General features: G+C 42.0%; 1 protein-coding gene across 1 annotated transcript in view; it reads right to left on the reverse strand.

Moving 5' to 3' along the window:
- Positions 1 to 14,059, reverse strand: part of grin2da (glutamate receptor, ionotropic, N-methyl D-aspartate 2D, a) — a 264,862-nt gene that overhangs the window by 214,000 nt on the left and 36,803 nt on the right. The window contains exon 5 of the mRNA XM_049602881.1: positions 7,771 to 7,911. Coding sequence (XP_049458838.1) covers positions 7,771 to 7,911 — 141 coding nt within the window. The remainder of the gene's footprint in view (positions 1 to 7,770; positions 7,912 to 14,059) is intronic.

The following is a 14,059-nucleotide window of genomic DNA, read 5'->3' on the forward strand; positions in this document are numbered from 1 at the left end:
CACCCACAGAGACACCTACAGACAGTTTTCGTCATTATGTGTAGTAAGACGACTGTAGGGCAGTAGTACTAGCTGTCAAACACTCGTACTATAACTGAGTGTCACGGAGAAAGTGACACCATATTTTGCAAACAGTAGCAATACTTGAAAGGTTTGATACATTCACATGTATCTACATGAAGGAACCAATACTGTAATAAGAACAGGAGGGCCTATCCAAATCTGTGTATGCCATGAGACGAGCAAGACTGATGCAATCATTTTCATGATCTACCTAAATAGATGCATACATGTGGCTAAAATCTAAACTAAAATGAGTTGAATCCTTTTAAACTGACAAGTTGGGCCTTTTATTCTCTAAAGGTAGACTTTCACTACAGAATTCATGGAATGTTATAAATTCAGAAGCTCCTAGTGTTCCCAAAATAAATTTGTTTACATGTGAACAAGGCCACACAATTGTTCAAAACACCAACAGGTTGAGTTTCATTTCTGTGTCAGCAACACTTCAGTCAGAGCGCAGCCATTTTCGGTAAGGTGTTCATCTCCCTGGAGAGCAAAACCCTTCACGTGTTACAGGTGTCATTCATGCTGCTGCAGAGAGGACTATCACTGCCACTCGATGAGACTCCCACGAGCCCCGGCGCCTGTCAGCGTGACAGACAGCACTGCTGCTGATTGAGAGCATTCAAAAGCCAGATTCTGAAGGGCATGAAATGTTTTGCCAAGTTTAAAATGAACCTTCTCACTTCATTAAAGACCGCAGACAGGCAACCTGCGGTAACCATCCATCTGCAGTCAAACTTGTTGTCTGTGCGGGGAAGATTTCTCTAATGCTGTCATCAATCTGTCATATCTGCACCAATCTGTTATTTTCTGGTGTTAGCTGTTGTTTTCTTGTGCCTCATCTGCATCTATTTCAGGAAAAACATTTCCCAAAGTGTCTTTCAATACCCATACAATTAGAGGGAACAGGTGTGAACATCTAGTTTTCTCAAGACACGTTAAAGGGAAATACAGTCTCCCTTTGAAGCTCAATTCATAAGAAATAAAATGCACACTTGCCTGATTCAATACACTCGGGCAAATTCACAAAAGGATTGCATGGCTTTTGCAGCTGCTAAACCTGCACAAATAACATGAAAGGAAACCATGTAATTCTCAAAGCGCGTGCAAAGGGTAAAATGCACCCCTAACTGCGCTGCCAATCAAATGGCATCTCAGTGCTCCTGTGCTATTTGCTGCTATTTGTAGGTAATTAGATAATATGCACAAATGTGGTCTCTTTCGATGCAAATGAGCCTTACTGCAAAAGCAGTCCATGCAAATAGCTACATGCAGTTACAGTAAAATTATTGGCATCTTCAGAGAGTTGGTGGTAAATAAAGCGAACTGACAGAATGGAATATTAAATCTGAAATACAGTTTATCTGTCATGTTTAAATTTCTTGCCTGAAGTTTTGTAGCATGCCTTCGCACCTTGTCGTTCAAGACCTGAAGCTTGCGGTCTGGAAATTTTAGTTTTCTTAGTCCCTCTGTCTACTCTGTTCTTGGCACAAAGGTAACATTTATACTTAACCACATGCATAATTGCAATCAGACGCAAAAAAGGGAAAAGTTGCAAAACATAAGGGTTGTGTTTGCACTGTAAAACCGAAAGGCGCAGTATCTTTTGTCAATCAGACCTTGAGATGGGGTACAGCAGTTGCAAGTTATGAACAATTTATGATGCTATCAGCTCAGCCTAGTTACCAGAGGAAAATGTTGATATTGTATGTTTCTGCAAACCATGAATAACGTGACATAGTATATGAGCTGAATTTGTCATGAGGAGTTGGAGGGGATGGTGGATGGTGGATCACCTAGGCTAGATGCCTGCAAAGCTGCAGACCACTGTTTGAGACCAACAAAGAAAAAAAACTATTGTGTTTTTGGCGACCCCTCACTGTTTAGTCAACTATTTTGGCATGAAACATGGATTTTTTTAGGAACACATCACTGTAGGTCCAGTGGGGTTTCAGGCATCAAATATGACTGTTTTTGAGCAACTTGTCTTTGCTTTTCTTTTGGGGATAAGGCCCGTGAAAAGTTTGTTTGTTGTCTGTTTTTACAGACATGGCTGTGGGGATATCCAGCTGGGTTAGTTTCACAAAAAGCCAGGGTCTTCTCTATTGCTGCCTCAAAAGTTGGGAATTCTCTTCATCCCACCATTAAGATTTTCAAGAGTCATCTTAAAATATACTTTTACTCACTAGCTTTCAATTGTGCATAATGAGGTAGTCACAATGTGGTGACAGCAGAAAAGCAACAAGGATACAGTGTTTGCTACTTTTATTACTATAGGTGCTATAATAACGGTAATTATATTTTATTACTACTGTTATGTTCCTGCTATTATTGCTCAAATTTCTGTCTTTGTTTCCTTCCTTTGTTTGTGTGTAAATTGCTATATAAATAAAGTTGACTTGATTTGACAAAGAACAAGTATTTCAAGGCAAAATATGATCTTGGTTTTTGTACATAACCCTAACCACATGTTATCCACAGTGATGCTGCAAACTCCACAACACCCGCAAATCCACACAACACACCCACATTAAGAAAACACCCCCAAATTCAGAAAACACATTCATCAATTTTGCAACACATACGCCACAAATCCTCACAACACAAGCAAATGAGATAATGTGATGCAGATACTCACAACACAGGCACGAAGCTGAATGCTCAAAACGAAAGCACACGCCAAAAATGAAGAAAACAACGGAAATGTTTCAATGTCTTAAAGTTATACAATGCTGTATAACTTTAAGACATTACTTAACTGGTTCCATCACTTTATGACTATTTACATGTGCTCCTGTTACAATGTGTTTTACTAGTATCTTGTAATTGCCACATGTTTTTGCAGCAGTGATGGCTATTCAGGCCCACAATTAACAACTAACCCACATGTGTGATTGCTTGTAAAGTGAATGGCAAGATACACATGGATGCAAAAACGCTCAAGAAGCAGATGTAGTCAAAGACATGGAATGTAAATTTTTTCAACTCGAGCAAAAGATTTGCGACTTAGAAGGAAACACACAAAAGTGATTTGGAGATTTGGAGACCAATACCAGTGACACCTGACATCACTGGAACTGTTCTGAACTGGTCAACTCATTACATTTCCAAGACCTACCAACAATTATGAGGCAAAACAACATCAGAAACACGACCCTAGATACTCATCATCTCTGCTGCTGTACAGGAACAAACAGAACTTTGGCAATTTCAGCTCCAACTGTTTCCTTTAAAATGCAAATTAAAGTCCTAGATAATGCTGTATTGTTTTCACACCTACGTGCGTTGGAAGTTTTTGTTTTTTTTTCCCCTCTTAGAAGCATGCCTCTTCACATTCAGTTCAGTATGAGGCCTGAGAGGCACACAGCTGCAGTTCAAATGACGCAGTGAGGGATTCAGTGCCTTGCTCAAGGGCCTTTTGACATTATTTCATGAGATCAGGGTTCCTCATTCACTTGTGTGTGACGCCTGATTGCTCACTTATGTACAGTTTCCACCAAACATTTTTGGTATGGTACCTTTGACACCGAAAGTACCCATCAGACATGGTACCTAGACCCTAGCGTTTCCACTGCAAACCGTATCTTTAAATGTGGGCAGGGTTGTTGTCACTTACTACTCCATCCAGTACTCACAGAGGGGGTACCAAAAATGGTAACGGTTAGGAACGGTTCCATCAGTACTATCCACAACTTTTTGCAATGGAAACGGAAAAAAATTGTACCGAACTGAACCGTACCGTACTGCTCGGTGGAAATGGGGCTTTAGCGGAACCCAGTGTAGCCTACAGACCGCCCTACATGCATATATCCTGCATCTCTCCTGCAGACAATTCATTTGTGAATGTCTCCACATTAATAAAACTGAACACAGATCTGCAGAGCTAGTCTTTCGGCAGGTTTCCAGACAACTCCTGTAACCCTGACAGCAGAAAAGAGCGAAACCTGACTTCTCCCAACAGTTCCCCGAGGGGATTGTGCCAGAGAGCAGCAGCGGTAGTCAATCAAGCATGCAGTTAGAGGTTGGACTTCTGCTGTCCTGCACCTCTGCTCATTTCCTCTCCACATATTTAAAGTCCCTCTGGGTAAAAGGAGTAGAATGTTAAAAATGAGCTTGGACACTTGGAGATACTGCACATGGTTCTCCTACTGTACTGTAAACTCCTTTATTATGGACTTGACACTATTTTCTTTTTCTTTATTTCTTGGTTATGTGATTTTCTGGTGATTTACAAATTGGCAACCAGAAGCAGCATCGTATTTCTCCTGTATGAGGCCGAGCAGTCTAATTGGCAGCAAGAGCAGGTTCAGCCTGGCCTTTAGTGTTCTGAAGGACATACTATCCTTCAAACGCAACAGCCCATGAATTTTGGACACAGGTTGCAGGGTGCACACTACAGGTGAGTCAGGGAGAGCTTAACAAGACACGAGCTTCCATATAGACTGTTTTAAGGTGTCTTTTGGTGTCAAGGAAACGCACTGTTGTTCCACCTAAACCTCTTGTCCAGCCACTAATGCACGTACACATCATATGAAATGCTGAACTTTAGTCCTCCTGAACTGAAATAAATACTGTGAGACATGGCAAAATCAGTTTTAGGACCTTGCTGCTCAGTGGTAGGTTGTTGCTCAATGGTAGGCGGAAACTTGATGTCAGGAAAGTCTACGAACCAAGAAACCAAAAACAAATCAGTGCAAAGTGTGGATTGCAGCAGTCAAACGAAAGAATTCGACACCTTCTGGAAACTCCATGGTCTGTAGTGCTCATTTCATTACCGTTGCTTACCAGCACTACAGACCCTGGAGTTTCCTGACATTGTCTGGTGCTTTTGTTTGACTACTGTAATTTACGCTTTGTGCTGGTTCATTTCTTCACAGAAGCAGTAGGCTTTTATCTCTGACATCAAGTTTGTACCTCATTGAAGGGAACAACCTACCATTGTGCAGTAAGGTTCTTAAAACATACTAGCAATTTCACACAGTACGTATTTAAGTTAAGGAGGACTAAAGTTCAGCTTCTGCTGTTCTGCAGTAGTGGCTGGACCGGAAGTCTAAGAGGAACAACAATATTGTTTCCAAGGAACCAAAATGATGCCTTGAAACAGTCTATGAACATGGTTTGTGACATTTTGGTGTTTCTACAATATTGCCAAAATGCAAAATGCATTTTGATTTTTCTGTATCATCATCAGGGATCATGTGCAAAATTAGGCTACTATGGATGTATGATTGGTTGATAGAGAACTTACTGTGCTTGTCTGTGTGTGATGTGTGACTTTAAGCGTTGCTGATTAGGACTCGATCCCTTATAGACAGCCTGGCATGCTGTTTTGGATTTGATGTGTAGGCATTTGATCGTACTGTGATGTTTAGTTTAGATACTCGTGTGGAGGTTTGATGAAGTCAACTGATTTCTACATGCTAACATAAAGCAAGCAGGCCTACACACTTGCAGCTATGAATGTTTCTTTGCAAAAAGAGTTACAGTCAGTCGTCCCGTCTTTGAGGCACATGCAGGGGCGCAAAGGGAGGATCCCCTGAAAGCCATGGTATTCTCCCATTTCATCAAATACAGCAGCTTGCTCAGTGGCCCTACACTGCAAACTGTTTTCCTAATTGCACTCCTACCTGCTTCCGCTGGATTTCCGATTATTACTGCCTGCTCTTGCAGAGTATATTATCTATTCCCACCCAATCCTGCAGGGTATGCGTCAGCTCCCACCCACACCCGCAAACATCCTGATTATCAGTTGATTGAGTCTTTGTCTGTCCTGCAGGGAAAATATGCATTTTTAGTGTGGTCACCAGAAAGATATGCATACCTGTTGGTAGTAAGTCACAAAATGATGTTGTAATGCATACTTACATTCATAATTACAGTTATACTGGTGTCTCTGTAATTCAGTTTTATTAATATTAATATATACCAGCTTGTCTTGTTTTTTTTTTTTGTATTGTAATGTCCTGCTTTTATCTTATGTTCTACTTCACTTACTGACATCTCCATCCTTCATGTTAAAAAGTTCCTGGGTCCTGCACACTTTTTTTGATTGCCTGCTCCTACCCATGTGTGCGAAAAATAAATCTGTCTGTTGCCACGAGGTTAATGTTGGGTTTTGTGGGACCCATCGGGTCCCAATCCCAGTGCAGCCCAGTTCTCTGGGTAAACCTCTATGTTCAGTTTTGGACAGTTTCCAAGTTAACTTACACTCACTGTATGCTGCGGTGTCTTTCAAAATAAACTTCCATCTTCATAACATAGGTTTTGCTGACAAAACCACTTAGATTTAGAATAATGATGATAGTTTGGATTGAAATAGGCCTATGTTTTTTGTTTTTTTTTTAACAGTAAGTTAATAATGAGGGCGGCACGGTAGGTGGTGGTTAGCACTGTCGCCTCATAGCAAGAGGGTTGCCGGTTCGATCCCGGGTGTGGGAGCCCTTCTGTGCGGAGTTTGCATGTTCTCCCCGTGTCAGCGTGGGTTCTCTCCAGGCACTCTGGCTTCCTCCCACAGTCCAAAGACATGCAGATTGGGGACTAGGTTAATTGATGACTCTAAATTGTCCGTAGGTGTGAATGTGAGCGTGAATGGTTGTTTGTCTCTATGTGTCAGCCCTGTGATAGTCTGGCGACCTGTCCAGGGTGTACCCTGCCTCTCGCCCGATGTCAGCTGGAATGGCTCCAGCCCCCCCGCGACCCTCAAGAGGATGAAGCGGTTAGATGATGAATGAATGAATGAAAGTTAATAATGAGGTGAATATGACAATTACATCACTGACCCAAGTAACTAAGTTATGTGACTGAAAAAACCTAATTTGAGGGTTTTTTTTGTTTGTTTGTTTGTTTGTTTTTTAAAGGACACGGACACTGGACTGCTGAAAATCAAAGTGTGTGTTTGACCAGTCCAAAAACTCTCTCCCCCTCCCACCCCTCTCACTCTTTCCTGCTTTTTCTGCTGTGTTATTTTTCTATGTGTTACACACATTGCGTGGGGCCTTGTGCATCAGTAACAGAAGCTGAGGCACACTGACCAGGCTGCCATATTTGACGCCCTGGGAACATACACAAGGACATACAAGCGAGAAAAAAAGGGGGAAGTTAGAGACCCCGCCAGCCACTGCCACACATCCACTTTAATTCTATGGGAAATAGTGGATGCATTATTTCACCAGTCACCTTGAAGATACACACACAGCTGTTTCTAATTCACTGATATAGAAGCAACTCCTCTTGTCCTACAGGACATGAATGCACCACAATGTCTATATGTATTGGCAGGGCTGAGTGTGACCCTGACAGTGTTGCTGAGTTGCAGAATCAATGAACTGTCAGATCAAGGTCTGTCATTATAGAATACGTAATATGTGAAGCAAAATAGGAAAAACATTTGTTCGACGTCATGAGCCTGATAAACAGTAGTTAATCCTGTAAATGTGCCGAGGACCAGTAACACAAAGAGCCATGTTTTTCCATCAGAAGCCAACAGGTGGAGTTTCACCTGTACAACATCACTATAGAAACACAACAGCTGTTTCCAGGTCAGAATGACTCAGCGCTTTGAATACTGACGCTCCACTAATGCTGCTTGCCACTGTTTGCTTTTCCATGCTGCTGCACTGTTTGCTCATTCTCTCTGCCGTACATCGGGAGCCGGTGTGAATGACATCGAACTTCAAAGTCACCCTGTGTCCCCTCTCTGCTCACCTGATCCTGTCTGGCACTCGGTGGGTCTGGTTGCCGTCACTCTGACAGTTCCCGGCGTACTGAGAGCGGCTGGTGGTCCCCTGGTCCCTCCGCAGAGCCATCGCCCCATGGGTGAGCACAGAGACACCTTTGGCAATGCGCCTGCAGGATTAGGGAGAGAACAATGTGAGACAGAGACATTGGGACATTTTCAAAGGTCTTTTCTGACACTGCTGAGGTTTGTGGAAATGCAGGAGAGAGAGACTGTCTGGGTGGAAGACGGCTGTCACCGCTTGAATAAGTGACAATGAAAATTCAGCAGGCTCAAACTTACTGTAATAGCACTGAACTTATGAGGGGAAATGAATGGACTCCTGTCCTCTCTACCTTAAAGCTGAACTGGGCTTTTTTTTTAAAGAGCACCCATTTTTGCAGTTTAAATTATGTGTGACTCCACAAAATGAAAAGTAATTACATCTTCACTGACTGAGACACTGTAGAATTACCCAATTTCTACAAATGAGGTTCTGCTGTTGGGGGTGTGCACTGCCCTGCACACAGAAACTGATGAATCAAGACTAAAGGGCAAAATCCAGACTGTCACCCTCATCAGCTTAAAACTGGATTAGATCATCAGCATCAGGTCTCTTTCCTCTCCTATTTTCTTTTGTACAAATCATCAGAGATGAGCCGAGCTGAGAAACATGAGTGTGCTGTCAGGATTTCTGGGTGTTACGGGGTACTCAAACATTTTCAGAAGTACATTTGTGTGCTGTTGCTGGGAGTTAAAGGAAAACAACAATATAGATTTCATTAAAGGAGAAAGTGTACACCATCCAAAAGAACTAGAATGATATTATTTACGAGTTGTATCTTGGTAACTGTCAGGCTCACCACTTATGCACCAAGAGTACTCAGCTAAAAGTGTGAGGTTATAATGGCCACCTCGTCCACTTGTATAAATAGAATAGGACATTATTTGGCAGCTGGTTGCCAAGCAGCTGATAAATGAGTCACTAAGAGGGATGGGTGGTGAGAACCGGTATGGCCAACCCATTCTCACATCAGCACGATATGTGGCTGTGCAGTGCATCTAATTAATGTGAAGACAAGGCCATAGCGGGTGGCACGGTGGTGTGGTGGTTAGTACTGTCGCCTCACAGCAAGAGGGTTGCCGGTTCGATCCCGGGTGTGGGAGCCCTTCTGTGTGGAGTTTGCATGTTCTCCCCGTGTCAGCGTGGGTTCTCTCCGGGCACTCCGGCTTCCTCCCACAGTCCAAAGACATGCAGACATGCAGTTAATTGATAACTCTAAATTATCCGTAGGTGTGAATGTGAGCGTGAATGGTTGTCTGTCTCTATGTGTCAGCCCTGTGATAGTCTGGCGACCTGTCCAGGGTGTACCCTGCCTCTCGCCCGATGTCAGCTGGGATAGGCTCCAGCCCCCCCGCGACCCTCAAGAGGATGAAGCGGTTAGAAGATGAAAGGATGGACAAGGCCATAGCCACAGAATCATGGCTGGGGGATTACCAAATGGCCAGGGCATTTGACTATTCCCACATACCCACAACCCCACCTCATTTTCCATGATATTATTTATCATAACCAAGTACAGCTATATAGTATACTATACAAATATACAATAAGTAAAAGCTACTACTGTTTAATTACACATGGAGCTTATGTGGGCTATCAGACAACTATAATGTAAGGACGTCCCTGTGTGCTCAGTTAACAAGGCAGGCAGGTATAAAGGCATTCCTGAAGGACAGTGTTTATGTATTTTTTATTTTTTTTATCTTGGTGTTGAGGGTAAATGTAATTTTAGGTTCCATTGCCCTATGTACAGTAGTGTAAGTAATCACTTCCTTGAAAAAAATGCAGTTGTGGAATCCTGGTTTGTTTTATCTGAGGGTTTTATGTTGAGTTGGCTCTTCAACAAGGTGATTTTTGCCTTCACAAGATTTAAAGACCATGCATGGAAACAAAGACAGACAACCCTTCATGCCTTTGTGGAACTGTTGCTGCCAGAGGAGCCACTGAATGAGTTCCCTCTGAGTGCTAACTTGCCAAAAGTGTCTTAGAAGTCCAGGGCTGATCATTAAACATTCAGGACGCCACAGTTTATTCTACACTACTGAAGCTGCTCCTCTTAATAATTTCACTTTCCGTGGGTAGCAGTATGACATCAAATCGAAATATCACGAGTACCACGATATGCATTTTATATATGGTATTAAAAGTTATACCTGTGTTATCGTGAACAAGATGATATGGCCCACACCTAATATAGGTTGTTATCTATACATATATATACATTAGGGGTATGTGTGTGTTTGGTGTATGTGTCGTAGATGGAAGAAGGATAAAAATCCCAAACATAGGCTGTGAGAAAAATGGTGACACCTATAGAGAACAGAGACAAATCACAGAAAATGTGAAAATGTGAGTTGAGTATCCTCATTAAGATTAAGATTCTTTATGCATCTAGTTGATGGATCCAAAAAGCTTCCCTTTGACTGAGTTTCTGTGGTCTGTCTCTCCCATTGATTAAAAGTTTAATGTGTTTCCCCTCTATGCGTAATAATGAATCATTAACATTATGAAGTTCGCTAAGGTGTCTAGCCATGGGGAAGTCCTGATTTATTGTTCTATCGGCATATTTCTTACCAGAAAGAGCATTTAATAAATCCCTAAAGACATCCCTAGTTCCTGATGTTGAATGAAGCAGTATGTGTCAATAAAGTAATGAATACAAGACTTCAGTACAACATTGAACATCCAGTTTTTTTAATGTATCTATATTTCATGTTTCCCTCATTCCACTAAAAACATATCAGCAGACTCTGTTACCATCTGTCTCAGGACATTTAATAATAGATCATCAGACTTTGACCTGCAGGAAGCGTTCACAGAGCAAGAGACTATTTAACAGCCACTGCTTTTAATGTGGCTGTAAAGTCAACGCTGATTTGTAACTCGCCTCATAAAATGAACTCCAGACACTTCACACTTCTTATTATGCATGAAAAACATTTAGCATTTTAAATAAACATTTAACACCAACAATATGTTCCAGCTATAGTCGTGATGATAAGGTCTGCACCAGCCGGGCAGGAAACCCTAATGATCCCAAATTCATAAAGCAATTCAATGCTTCTATAACTCAGCGCATTACCACTTCAAACAAGCTGGCGGGGCAGGACATGATGTGCGAAAGGACTGCTGAAGAGAGTTCAAAAGTTCAAAAGTACTCGCAGCATAAATTTGAGGTGTCACAAATTCAGTCATCTTCACGGGGAATTAATTCACAGTCATGGTGTCCTTGGGACAGGAAGCAGGAGGTTCACTGATGTACTGTGTCGCCACCGTGACTTTGAAAGTCGTTACATGGCTTGTACAGTACATGTTCTGGTCAGAAAATCTGCTCATGCATGTTACGCTATGTTGAATCAGTCAACAGAGTTGAATTTAATTCCACATGTGACTTAAAACAGCTGTTAGTGGTGCAGTGGGGTAAGACTCTGCTCCCATCACAGCGAGCGTGACATTTCTTTAATGTGTTCACAAAAACTACTGGTCCACATCATGAGCATCATTTCTTTAGTGTCTGGAATGGTTCTCTGGAGGATCCATCAGCAGCAGTCATAAACACTGCAGCGCAGAGCAGACTTACTGTAATATAGCACTGAAGGGAGGCGGAGATTACGGTGTCAGGATCATTTGAAATATTTAACTGTTGGGATTTGGAGGACTCAGCTGGTGTATCGTTTGCACCCCTCAGTATTCAATAAACCATTGTGCACTGGTCAATTGTGTGATGGTGTGTTCAGACGACTTGTAAACTCATTAAGTCTGGAGATAGCCCATGACCAAGTCAATTTTACGATGTATTTGCCTTCAGTCACTGGTATATTTCACTTCAGTAAAAGTGCCTCAAAACTGGGCCTACAGCACTTGAGTACATGTTCTTAGTTGTTTTCCACCATCCGCAGAGGCCAGGCCAACTAAAGGCCTTTGCACACTGAGTCCATTTTTTTTTCCTCAAAAATTGTCGCACATCTAAAAATAAATACGCCCTGACGTTGTTTCAATCAAGTTTGCACAATGAGTCTGAAATTTTAGTTTGTCATTAAAATTTTTGGAACATGATTGATTTTCTGCATTTTATGCATCTGTCCGAAGCCTTAGGCCAAGAATCAGTGAAGGAAATGTGGTGGTGGAACACAGCTGCAACACACCGAATCATTTCATAACTCAGATAGTTTGCTTTCAACAGGTCAGACAGTAATATTCAGTTGGATGATGATGAGGAAGAGGAGGAGGAGGAGGAGGAGGAGGAGGAGGAGGAAGTGGACTGCAAACAAAATGTGGAGGACAGAGAGAGAGGACAGCTCCACCCCTTCATGCAGCTGCGGTGCCAAATGAAAAGACAGGGAGTGATTGGTGACAGCCAGATAGTGGAGAGAGGCAAGGGAGGAAATTTGTCTTTTTATTTTGTCATATATTGCGAATTTTCATGACCATTAGAACAATAAAACACATCTGAATCAGTGTGCAAGGTTTCTGTGGGTAACATTTTTTTCGGGTGACGGATTAAAAAAAAGCATCTGAAAAAAATGGACTCAGTGTGCATAGGCCCTTAGAAGGACACTTGACCCACAAATTTTAAATCCATATTCTCCTCTAGCCCACAGTGCTGTTTATCAGTCTATCTTGTCTTGCTGTGAGTTTCCAAGTGTTGGAGATGTCTGCCTTCTCTTCAGTACTATAGGACTATACAGCATTCAGCTTGAGGCACTAAAGCATAAATATATAAATAAATAAATAAATAATTCACATGTTTGAAACATTTGAAAAACTCAAGAGCAATGCACATTTTCATGAAGGAACTATTTCCTTTCACCAAACTACAGCTGCAAACTGTGTCACCCAGTCCAGTGGCAAGAAGAAAATGTTGGCATTGTACAGTTGTAGTTTTACAAACCATGAATTTGTTACATGTGCATGTTTCATAAGTATCGTATCAGCATTTCTAAAGTAATGTAGTGTATGAGCTGACTTTATAATTAGGAGGTGGAGGGGAAGATGTTGGTGTCTCACCCCGGCGACACATCTGCCAAGCTGCAGACCACTGTTCGTTACCCATGATACAAACTGACAGCCGTTGTCTTTTGTGTGTCCACAACCAATTGGCTTTTGTACTTAAAAGAGTAAACAAATCTGCTACGTAATACTGCGCAAATGTAAAACATCTTTGGTTTGCAGAAGCATATAAGACACCATTTTTTTGGCAACTGGGTTGTATCACCATGCAGAAGGAAATGTGCATCTACAGCTAGCTCCCCTAGCACCACTGAGCTGACTAGCGTTTCACCTCAGCCAAGGAGGACACCATTTATGTTTACACCTCACGCTGTCATGGGTACAAGCCTCTCGTCCACTCGATTCTGAACGCTGATACAGTTGGTGGGATAAGAAGGTAAAAGGAAGTAGTTCCTCCATGAAACTGCGCACATCAAGGTTTGTAGGTTATCTTGAGTAACCAGGTCATAATTTCTGGAAAGAGACATTGCTGTTGAGTTTTTCAAATTGTATTTTTGTGGTGCTTTGAGCACACAAGCCAAGTGCCACCTAGTGCCATTACACTGGAGAGAAGGTAGACATCTCTACGGCTGATATCTCTAGCACTTGGCAACTCGCACTGAAACAATCTTGGCTGATAAATAGCACTACAGGTAAGAGGAAACATTTGGGGTGAACTGTCCCTTTAAGAAAAGTTTACTTTTTGGATATATTAGCATGATGATGATGAATTTTGAGTTCTATCACAGTGAGAGGTTTTTGATCCAACACATTATATGCATTTCTAGTGTTTAAGATAAAACTGGAAGTGCCTGAAAGCACCATAGGCTCAGATCTGAGTGAGTCTGTATCTTTTCATTCATTGATAAGGTGCAGGTTCAGGATCTTCAGAAGGGCACATCTGTGTTGGAGACATCCCTTAAAGTATTCAGCTCCATTCTTGGGACATACCATCTGTGTTCCACAATAAACCATGACGCTGTGCCTGGTAGTGACAAGTGTGCTGCTCACTGGGGGCTTCCCTTGTAGCACTGACAATAATTTCACAAGCATAGAAATCAGATGCAGTTGGAATGCTGCTTGGCAAACTGGAAGGAATCCTGCATCTCAGTGGATTCATAATGGCCGGTAGACAGCCAGTGTTGAATAAAGCACGGAGAGTGATGTGGTACTAATACCCAAGGTGATGTGTGGGATGATGCAAAAAAGAGTCATATCCTAGAGCA

Source organism: Epinephelus fuscoguttatus, linkage group LG17 (assembly GCF_011397635.1).
Source record: "Epinephelus fuscoguttatus linkage group LG17, E.fuscoguttatus.final_Chr_v1".
Taxonomy (NCBI): Eukaryota; Metazoa; Chordata; class Actinopteri; order Perciformes; family Serranidae; genus Epinephelus; species Epinephelus fuscoguttatus.